At 36.8% G+C, this 11,654-nt stretch overlaps 1 protein-coding gene across 1 annotated transcript in view; it reads left to right on the top strand.

Annotated features, from left to right (window-relative positions):
* Positions 1-11,654, top strand: part of LOC103274923 (MAM domain-containing glycosylphosphatidylinositol anchor protein 2) — a 127,622-nt gene that overhangs the window by 28,885 nt on the left and 87,083 nt on the right. Inside the window, exon 2 of the mRNA XM_008072340.2 lies at positions 7,680-7,828. Within this exon, the coding sequence (XP_008070531.2) occupies positions 7,680-7,828 (149 nt within the window). The remainder of the gene's footprint in view (positions 1-7,679; positions 7,829-11,654) is intronic.

Below are 11,654 nucleotides of genomic sequence, written 5' to 3'. Positions count from 1 at the left end.
CCACTGCAACTCCAGTCTGGGCGGCAGAGTGAGACTAAAAAAAAAAAAAAAAAAAAGATTAATAAAAATGTCAAACATTTTTCCCTGTTGCCTATCTGCAGTCCAAATAAGGATTATTAAGTATTCTTTCATGCAAGGTTTCATTGTGTTTTTTTACATTTCTTTATTGTATGATTTCAATTGTATGAAGCATACTTATATATAAATTCGATTTCATGTTTCTATTATCTGAAGTTCAACATTGCAGTTTATTCACCTTGTTAGTCACTCAAAGTGGAATATTTTCTTGTGTGTTTGTAATATTGGATTTTGAATCTATAGTCACTGGAATTAGGAGGAATTTGATTTGAAGGAACTGTCTGTACTCTAACTTGACAGCTTGTCATTGGAGACCAATTTGGTTCTGGCTCTTCTCAAGGTCTCCAGTGTTATCACTAGGCAACATTTTTTTAAGGTAATATTTTTGTCATCTTTGTATACTGATGAGAGGCATTTTTTTTTCCTAATATACCCTATGTCTTAGAATGTAGTTTTTACAAATTTTGGTCATATGTAGTGGCCTCATTTCCAACTTCTCATCTTGTAGCGACCTATGAAGCTTATCTCCCTGGGCCTAAAAATCTATCTCCCAAGAGTATTAACACCAACAATACCTTTTTTTGGTCTCCCCCACACTCTTACTCAATGTCTTGTTTTCAGTTCTGGTTTTGAAAATCCCCTTTCTTGCTTGCAAGCTTGAATTTACATCTTTAAAAGTTTGTTATAATTTCATCTAGCATTTCTAGATAAAATTTTTTGATTTGTTCTTGTTTTAGTGTCTCTGTTAAACAAACAAGTATATCAGAAGTTGTTTGTGTGCGTTTTTCTTGTCCATATTGTGAATCTGAGATAAAAATGAACTCGTTTATTTATCCAGGTTTTGTTAGCAATTCTTAGGAAAGTGATATGTATTATCTGCTTAATATATCTTTTAGGGAGTGAAAAATTAAGAGTTATCTCTAAATATTCAAACCTGACCTATAAATCTTTTTCTAACTCAAATTTAGCTATTTTAAATGTCTTTTTGTTAACAACCTATTTTCCAGAATGCGAATTGCTTTCAAAGCAGCACAGGTAATCTTAGCCACTACTGCACATTTCTCTTTGTTGTTTTTTTTTTTTTTTTTTTTGAGTTGGAATCTCACTGTCATTCAGACTGGAGTGCAGTGGCCGCTCCCGGCCACCGCAGCCTCGACCTGCCGGGCTCCGGCGATCCTTCCGCCTCAGCCTTCCAAGTAGCTGGAACTACAGGCGCGTGCTACCTTGCCCAGCTAATTTTTTGAATTATTGTAGAGATGAGGTCTCTCCAAGTTGCCAGGCGGGTCTTGAACCGCGGGCTCAGGCAATCCACTCACCTCAGCCTCTCAAAGCGCGGGATTACAGTCTGAGCCACTGAGCCCGGCTTCTCTTTGCTCTTATTTGAAAAACTATATTGACTTTACTAAAATCAATTTATTTAGCAAAGCACATTTTAAGTGTTCTTGTGAAAATTATAATTATTTTTAGTTTACGTTTGAACTTTATGCATAAAAATGTATTTTGAAGTCTCAATGTCATTTAAAAACCTTTTGCGAAATGAAATTCATGTACTTTTATATAAATTTATGCAATATTTTGAACAATACACATTTTCCTATCTATATATTTTAGGACTATACTAAACTCCAAGATTTATATATAATGATACATAATGGATCTAAAAGTTATCTCCCACTTTAGATAATGAATATAGTACTAGGTCAGCTAATCTCAAAAAACTTAAGTTGGTACAACATTGTATAAAATAGGATTCAAATGTAAAGAAGTTAAAAAAAATCTTAGTATGCTTACAATAAGAAGTCTAAAAAATATGCCTGAAGTATAAAAAATAAAAAATAATTATGAATTGTTTCCCTGTTCAACCAGTAGATGTCATGTTTGGATGTTAGAGCCCAAGATTACTATAAGGGCATTTCCTTGTTTTTTTCGTATCTCTTACAAATGAGTATATAAAAATTAAGTATTATTGGCTTTGAAATCAGAGAAGAAAATCAAGTATGTGCATCTTTTCAAAAATTAAGACACAATTCTCAAATGAAATTAGGAAGCATTTTTTAAACCATTTTTCCACAAAAGATTCAGTACAGAGCATACTGTGAAATATAAGCAAGCATGTATATATTTAACCATAACTACTCAAAATTATTTCTGATTAGTAATTATTTCAAATCTATACTATTAATGTATCACACAAAAAATTTTACCTTTAATTGTAAGTATAATTATTCAATGAAATAAAACTTTTAAATATTTTTTAATATTTCATGAATCAAAGTCAAAATTGTAATAGGTTTTAATATATTTAATTATTTATTTATAACATTTTCTATGTGTCATCACCATCTCCACTCTGTACCTCAATTTTTTAAAAAAATTTATTTTTTGAGTTGGAGTCTTACTCTTCGCCCAGACTGGAGTGCAGTGGCATGCTCACGGCCACTGCAGCCTCGACCTGCTGGGCTCAGGTGGTCCTTCCACCTCAGCTTTCCAAGTAGCTGGAATCACAGGCATGTGCCACCACACCTGGCTAATTTTTTTGATTTATTGTAGAGACGAAGTCTCACCAAGTTGCCCACGTGGGTCTCGAACTCATGGGCTCAGGCAATCCTCTCACCTTGGCCTCCCAAAGTGCTGGGGTTATAGGCATGAGCCACCACACCCGACCTGTACCTCAATTTATCTGTGATATGAGACACTGGAATAGTCTCTAATGTATTTTCTTATCCAGTGCTTCCTGAAAAAGTATTACATATGATTTACCTTATGCAGATGAAATAAAGTGCTTTTAAAAATACATTGGGCCGGGCTCGGTGGCTCAGCCTGTAATCCAAGCACTTTGGGAGGCTGAGGCGAGTGGATTGCCTGAGCCCACGGGTTCAAGACCTGCCTGGGCAACTTGGCGAGACTTCATCTCTACAATAAATCAAAAAAATTAGCCAGGTGTGGTGGCGCATGCCTGTGGTTCCCACTACGCGGAAGACTGAGGCAAAGGATCGCTGGAGCCCAGCAGGTTGAGGCTTGTGGTGGCCGGGTGCGTGCCACTGCACTCCTGTCTGGACAACAGAGTGAGACTCCAACTCAAAAAAATAATACATTGGTGTGGCTTTGCAATAGTATTCAATTAAATATAAAGATGATGATTGAATTTTGCAGTAAAATATGATCTATTTGTAATATTTAAATGAGGCTTAGAATTGAAGCTTATTTTCTTTCACTACCTTGAAAATAGGTTTTGAAAAACAAATCTATATTATCACAAAATCATGAGGAACTGTTTTTTTTTTTTTTTTTTTTGGAGTTGGAGTCTCACTCTGTTGCCCAGACTGGAGTGCAGTGGCCGCTCCCGGCCACCGCAGCCTCTACCCACTGGGCTCCGGCGATCCTTCCGCCTCAGCCTTCCAAGTAGCTGGAATTACAGGCATGCGCTAACACGCCCGGCTGATTTTTTGATTTATTATAGAGATGAGGTCTCGCCAAGTTGCCCAGGCGGGTCTCGAACCCGCGGGCTCAGGCAATCCACTCACCTCAGCCTCCCAAAGGCGCGGGATTACAGGCTGAGCCACCGAGCCCAGCGAGGAACTGTTTTTTTAACATCAAGGTCAAGCTATGTTCATAACCATAAAAGTATTTATTCAGATAAAATATCTTTCTAGAATAACGACAATTTACATTGATGACATACAACCAATTACCCCCCAGGAAGTCAACAAAACATCAGATATACTAGGATATCTACTCTCTGAAATGCTCAGAATATGACTTCCCATCATTACTCTCTTCTCCTTCATTTCACTCCCATTATCTGACCATTCTCATTCTTGCCTCAGAGACTCTGTTAGATCAGGCATGTGCTGCCAGTCTCAAAGGAGATAGAATACTAGAGATGTTTCTTATGACTTTAGAATTAGTTTTGATATCTTTTGTTATACAGACTTGGAGATAATTTCAGGAAAAAAAATCCAGCCTCTTTAAAGCATTCTCAAATGTATGGTCTGCAGTTCTTTGTATCAGAATAACTTAGGTGATTTATAAAATATTTGGATCTCTGAGCTCTGCCTTAAAGATGAAGTCATATTTATGCATACTAAGTTTGGAAGACTTTCTTTACAATAAATGTATGGCCTTTCAAGAGGAATACTTTTTAAATGTTATGAGATAATTTAAAAGTGCCAATTCCTCTATATTTAAAACACATTTAATCTAAAATTAGTTAATGTATCAAATCCTGTTTGGACAGCAGGCAAACATTTTATAGCAATCCACAGAACTAGGACTGAAAGATACTTTACTGGCCATTTTATGGCAGCTTTCCAACTCAGTACTACTAAATAACTACTTAGGTGTCGACTAAATACCTCTAATGATAGGAAATTCATAGTCTAATGAGATAGGCCACTCCATATTCAGAGATCATTGGTAGAACAATTCTAAGTCAAAATATGTATTCTTTTAATAGGCAATTGCTGCTATTTGTCTTATTTCATAGATCTGTTAACATTTAGTCTAATTTTCTGAATCTGTGACATTTCCAATTCCTAAAAAAACCTCTATTTGCCTACTTTTGAGACATATTTCTTTTCTTTTCCAAGCTAAATAACCCCTAGTTGTGATTCTGTTCTGTTTTTCTTTGAATAAACGACTCATTTTATTATTTAGAACGGACTCTAATCACTCTTCTGTTTGCTTCAGGATTAAATAATAAAAGTAACTCCTACCTCTATCCCTTCATAAAAAATAAACATTAGACTTTCACCTCCCTAATTTGATGCAGATACTGATTAAAACACTCTAGGTGTTTTTTTTTGTAGATATTGAATGCTTATTTTTAATTAAAATCCCTACCTTTTTGTGTCAGCTACTACTAAATTCACCTGTCCAGTTTTTTTTTTTTTTTTGAGTTGGAGTCTCGCTCTGTCGCCCAGACTGGAGTGCAGCTGCCGCTCCCAGCCACCGCGGCCTCAACCTACTGGGCTCCGGCGATCCTTCCGCCTCAGCCTTTCTGAGTAGCTGGAACTACAGGCACGCACTACCACGCCCAGCTAATTTTTTATTTATTGTAGAGATGAGGTCTCGCCAAGTTGCCCAGGCTGGTCTCGAACCCACAGGCACAGGCAATCCACTCACCTCAGCCTCCCAAAGCACAGAATTACAGGCTGAGCCACTGAGCCCGGCTACCTGTCCAGTTTTATTGTGAGAAATTTGGTTTCAAATACAAGCTGTCGAGAATGTTTTAAGTATTGATTCCCTCATTTAGTATATTGTTTTCCTCTCATGAGAATTTTGCCCTTAAGTGGTATGAACATGAATTTGTAGTATTATTTGGTATTAAGTAAAATATCAAACAAGATAAAAGAAGAAAATAAAAGTAATGATTTTTTTGTAGGAAACTTCGTCTATTAAGATTCCTTTGTACAGAGTTATAATCAATTTTCAATTAAACCAATGAAGATTTGCCAAACATTTGAAATAATGCACATGATGTTTATGTAGGAGACTTTGCCAAATGTTATGAAAACTTAGGAACTTAATTCAATGTACTTTAGTTTACTACTACATCTGTCAAAAAGTAAAGTCAGTTCATCTGACATCATTGGTGATACTCTTTAGGGTGATAGAGATCATCAGTTTCCTTTTTTTGTTTTTGAGTTGGAGTCTCACTCCGTCACCCAGACTGGAGTGCAGTGGTCGCTCCTGGCCACCGCAGCCTCGACCTGCTGGGCTCCGGCGATCCTTCTGCCTCAGCCTTCCAAGTAGCTGGAACTACAGTCGCGTGCTACCACGCCTGGCTAAATTTTTTGATTTATTGTAGAGATGAGGTCTCGCCAAGTTGCCCAGGCGGGTCTTGAACCCGCGGGCTCAGGCAATCCTCTCACCTTGGCCTCCCAAAGTGCGGGAGAACAGGCTGAGCCACCGCCTGTTCAATTTCCATTCTTAGTGTTCAAATCTCACCTTTAATATCTATTATAATTTTTTCTGAATCAACTCTTCTGCAACCATTGATGACAGTAACTGATGACTAACATGTTTGTAAAGCTGATAAGAGAAGTTTTTGCAAATGGTGAAACACTGAGAAAGACATTTAATATTTAATATAATTTATAAAAAGAAAAAATAAAAAAATTGAATGAGTGATGATAAATGTGCAACTTTTCAATTTATTCAGTAAGAATTGCAAATAATTGCAAAATATTTGAAAAGTGTGAGAAAATGGAATCAGTTTCCATGAGGAATGGGATCATTATCCCCTTATTCCTAATGCCTAGCACAGACTCTCACTAAATATTACTGAGTTATCAAGTAAATATTATTGATAATAGAAAAAAATATGCTTTAGAATATTGGGAAATTGGATATATAATTCCAAATGGTCTGTGTACACTTTTCATCTTAGCAACTGAAAAAAATAATTGAGATGGTTTGTATATGCTATATACACTATATGCACTTAACATTTTCTTAGACTAAATATAAACTCCTTATTTACTGACCAGTTATTTTATTATGTACTTAATGCTTTTAAGTTTTATTAGGTTTAGCTTTATTGCCCAAAGCTGCAGATAATACAAACACAAATGTTGACTTTCAGTAATTTTTTTTCAACAGAGTTGATCAAGCACTCCCTATATGCCTCTTTTTTTTTTTTGAGTTAAAATCTCACTCTGTCTCCCAGGCCGGAGTGCAGTGGCTTTCTCACGGTCACCCCAGCAGTGACCTGCTGGACTCCAGCGATCCTTCCACCTAGCCTTTCTAGTAGCCAGAACAACAGGCACGCTACCACAACCGGCTAATTTTTATTTTTATTATAGAGATGAGGTCTCACCAAGTTGGCCAGGCTGATCTCAAATCCTCAGGCCCAAGGCAATCTACCTGCCTGGCCTCCCAAAGTGCTGAGATTACAGGTTGAGCCACCGAGCCTGGCCTGGCTATGCCTCTTTTAAACTCTAGGACACCAGAGTTTGGTTCTCCCGCCCCTCTCCCGCACCCACCTCCCCACCAAGTATGGTTGTTTCATCTCGGGCCTTTGTATGGTTCTTATCTTCTCCCATCACTCTTAATCTTGGATTGCTCCAGTGGTCAGATGCTCATCTTCTCTGTATATTCACACGCCCTTGGTGAAATTATCAGTTTCATGGCTTTAAGTTTAAATTATATCTGTATGCCTATGGTTAGCAAGATTGTATCTCCAGTTGTCACCTGTCATATTTCAGACTAGTTATACAAATCTAGCTATACTTGATGTCTACATTTAGTCACTCAAATTATTTAAAAATAACTTACTGACCTACTTCCCCCAAATTTGATCCTTCCATAGTTTTCATTTCAGTAAATGAAAATTTCTTTCCTCTAATTGCTCAGGCCAGAAACTTTGCACTCACCCTTCTTCACTTCTCACACTGCTTGTCCAATCAGCCAGGAAATCTTCTCACGTCTATTTCCAAAACATATCCCAACAATTGGTTGGATTTTCACAGCAGGACTTTTCAAGTAAAATAATTATTTATGTAACATATAGTAGAAAATGGTAAAATGGCCAATGATAATACATATGCTTGAACTGCAATATGTCATCTTTAAAATGTATGCACACTTTCTGTTTTCAGGAAAGGCCTATGCTCCAGAATTCTATTACGATACATACAATCCTGTGTGGCAGAACAGACACCGTGTTTATTCCTACAGTCTGCAGTGGACACAAATGAATCCTGATGCAGTAGATCGGATTGTTGCCTACCGGTTGGGTATAAGGCAGGTGAGAGCCATAATTGATATGCTTGGTATTTTTTCTTTGTGGTCCTCTATTAAGACCTTGTTATCATTTTTCAATTCATTTTGCATGAATTCCAGAATATATTATATATATTATATATATGTATCCATGTGTCTATATATGTTGTAAAATATTTGTTACTCTACTCAAACTGTTCCAAATTATTAAAATTATTGAAATTAGTTTACATATTTCTACTATGAGAGGTGATATTGTAAAGTGACATCCTTTGGGTCTTCTGAAATCCTTTCTTACTAGATATGTTACCCTATTTGCTGGATGACTATTTCAGAGAAATTACATGGTGTAATAGTAATAAAAGGAACTATTTTAGATATGTTCACACTTATCTAAACTTTGTAATCATTTGTCTTGTTTTTTTAAGATGCTAGAAGTCTTACATATTCTTACTTTAGGGGTTCAAGGTAAACATGGAATGTTTTATAAGCTAATTTAGCATGTCTGAAGAATAGAAATACTATAGTAAAATGAGAAGAAATAATAGAAGGTAAGGTAACTGAAGATTGTGGGTTATGTGGAAAAATTATATATTTTTAAAAGGAACCACTGTTAGACCCACCTATTCTTTGCTGGTATAGATTACATTTTTAAAACTTAAATGTAAGTCACTACATTGTTTTTTGTTATCATAAGTGCGATTGTTTCAGCATAACAGAGCATTCTGAAGGCTTATTTGATTATCACATAATCTATTAGTTCTCTCCCTGACAGCTTTGTGTTTTCCTTAGATTTACGAAGTGTGTGTTCCACTTCCTTAACTCAATCTCGAATAACTTTGAGAGTTGGGACAGTAGAAAGGACAAAATTTGTGTGGAGAAAGATTGATTGACCTCCAACAATCCATTCAGCTGTTCTATCAAAAAACCATTGTTTTTCTATCTTGCTCACAAGGTTACAATGAAAGACCTTGTCTGACACATCATTCCCATTCAAATACACTGTGAATTGAATATTCTTGGCTAGCTTGTTTAAGAATCTCAGAAAAGTAAAATAGCATTTACTAGTGAGAACATCCTGGCATTTGTTAAGTACTGATTCTTGCCTAAGGGCTCACAGGTCACTGATACAGCGGTCCACAGTGGACAATTGAGAATATTTCTCTCATTCATTGGTTGTTAGGTAATCTTAATAAATCCCAAATCCAAATTGTTCATTTTAATTTCACAGTTACTCATTCTAATTTGACAACTTTCTTTGATAAGAAGATAAAAACAACAACAGTGAAAACAAAACAGATTAGCTGTTCTTTCTCCCTCAGTTGATGGACTTATTCCTTTCTTTTTCAACACTGCTATTATTTTTAAATCTTTCATATTTGGAGTATCTAGAAACATTCTTGACTTTACACACCTTTCACTCTTTTTTCTTTTAAGTCTTTAACTGGTTAATCATTTACATTTTTTAAAGTTATACATGCTTTTTAAAAATCTATGAACCTGAGGCTAAATTTCCATATGTAAAATGATTTTTTAAATATTTCCTTGGCTATTTTCTGACTATCAGTTTTTAAGTCTATGGAATTTACCCAACCCAGTCCCTTCCTTTACTCTGACATGCCTCAAATACAGTTTCTACCACAAGTCTGTGTTGTGGATGCAAGTCAAAATCCTTAATCTAGAAATCAAATTTAACAGAAAAGTAATTACCATTGAATTCTCCCTTCCCTCAAAATAGAAGACAGATTTTAGCAGAGTTAGAATCCCTCCCAAGAGGGATCCAATTAATTAAATTGCCTCTTTCTCGTTCATATCTTGTACTTATTACTAGCAAGCTAACTTCGGTAATTTTTTTTGCTACGATTGCTACACCATTTTCCAGTGACAATTTCTCTCTCTCTTTTTCCTTTCCTGACATAAACATCTCCTTCAAATTCCAGTTTTCACATTTCTTGATCAGAAAACTAGTATATAGAACTCCCTGATATGCAGTGACACACTTTTCCCAGTCATTGTGTTGTTCATTTTGAATAAATTTGTTAATGTTCTCCTGCTTTGCTTTTATAGAATAATTATTTATGTGTGCATATGTGTGTGCAAATTTCTTTTCCAGGTTTTGTTAAAACAGTGAATTCTAGACACACCTGGCTTCCTATTTCAGTTAGTCTAGTCTCATCATAGTATAGCTACATATCCTTAGGCACGTTTTTGGACATCTCTAAGTCTGGGCTTCTAGCTTATAAATTGAAGATTATACCTGTCAGACAATTGGAGTGTGAAGTGGAATATGTTCTCCACTAGTCCCACAGGCCATACACTCTTATACAGGGCAGTCCCTTATTAAAACAGCTGTGGCAATTCGTATATTAATTTCCCATGGTTGCATAAGAATTAAAAAGAGAACTTAACATGGCTATTACTTTTGTTATTTTGATTTTATTTGGTATACTGTATCTTAAGCCTAACATTATGCTCAGCTATTATTTTTGCAAAATAATTTCCTGACATTTTTTCACTCTGTTTTTACTTAAAACCTAATATCCTCCATAAGATCCATTTTATTGATTCATATTTTTCTTTTCTGCTTTAAGTCTTCATTTAAGGCCTTCTTGATCAAATCAGCAAGTCTGCTGCTAACACTGTTCTTTCCATGATTTGTGAGATGTATGCTGTCCACTGGAGGAGAAGCCTATTTCTGGTGTTATTAACCAAGGTCCAAAAAACAAATCTTTTTCCTTACTTAATTTTGAAGCTAACTTTTTTACCTGCCATACAATTATTTTCTATACTTCATTGTTCTATGAATTTTATTTTATATTTAGAAACTTTTTTTTCCTAGAAAGCTTTTTATGATGCTGTATTCTAACTGATAATTTTACTCAGAAATTATATCTTTCCATGAGAAATAAACATTGATATATCTTTCAGGGATGTCTCAACAAAGAGTAATGACTTTGTACTCTTCTGCCAGTGTTAACAGGAGGGTGATGTTTATACATGGAGTATAAGAAGAGAAGGATCACATATTCACACTTCTCTTTTTCCTATTGCCATATTCCTTAAGCTCAACTCCTGCATTAAAAATCTTTACATGGAAAATGTTCTCCATAAGTAACATTTCCTTTGAGGAAAAACTTACATACAAAAGTTTGGGATGATAGAGCAAAAACATCCTAGATGAAATAATATTGCTATGGTTCTTTTGGGAAAAAAAATCATTTGTTTAATAATAAAAAATAGAAAGAAAAAGAAGATGGTGACGGGGCAAAGCGGTCTGTGAAGCCCTCTGCAAAGGAGATCTGCAATGGGTCTCTGACTCTCGCCCCCGGGGGGCTATGGACCCCAGCAACGCAGCCTGCTCTTCATACAGAGCTCGGCATTATCACCGCTGCGGCATCGTGACAGAATGGACAGTCACTGCGGCGCAAACGGGCGCCACCACTGTTGCCGCCGCCGTGCAGTCACCCCGCCCCCCCAACACTCCCTCACCCACCGCCGCGGCTGCCGCGGCCAGCGTGACAGCAGTAGCACATCGTACCACCTGGGCCGGAGGTGACCCACTTCAAGCCACTTCAGGGAAGATCTGCTGGGATCACTGACACCTCTCCTGCAACCAAGAAATCCTGGCCGCCCGCCCTGTGTCTCCTGTTGTCTGCCCTGAGGCAGGCAGTCATCTTGTTCCTGTCTGGCCGCACCCCCTCTGGGGTGAGCAGCTGAGATAGCACCACCTGCTGGCAATCCAAGGTAACAACACCAAAACAGGCGAAACAAGCTTGATAAAGACATAGACCAGAGTGCTGAACGGAGGGTAATCTGAACTGTCCTTCACAGCAGACCAGGGGCAACTGACG

Source organism: Carlito syrichta, unplaced genomic scaffold (assembly GCF_000164805.1).
Source record: "Carlito syrichta isolate Samal-C Ts95f unplaced genomic scaffold, Tarsius_syrichta-2.0.1 Scaffold315131, whole genome shotgun sequence".
NCBI classification, from domain to species: domain Eukaryota; kingdom Metazoa; phylum Chordata; class Mammalia; order Primates; family Tarsiidae; genus Carlito; species Carlito syrichta.
Note: the sequence above shows the minus strand (reverse complement) of the source record. Positions and strands in the feature narration are given on the sequence as shown.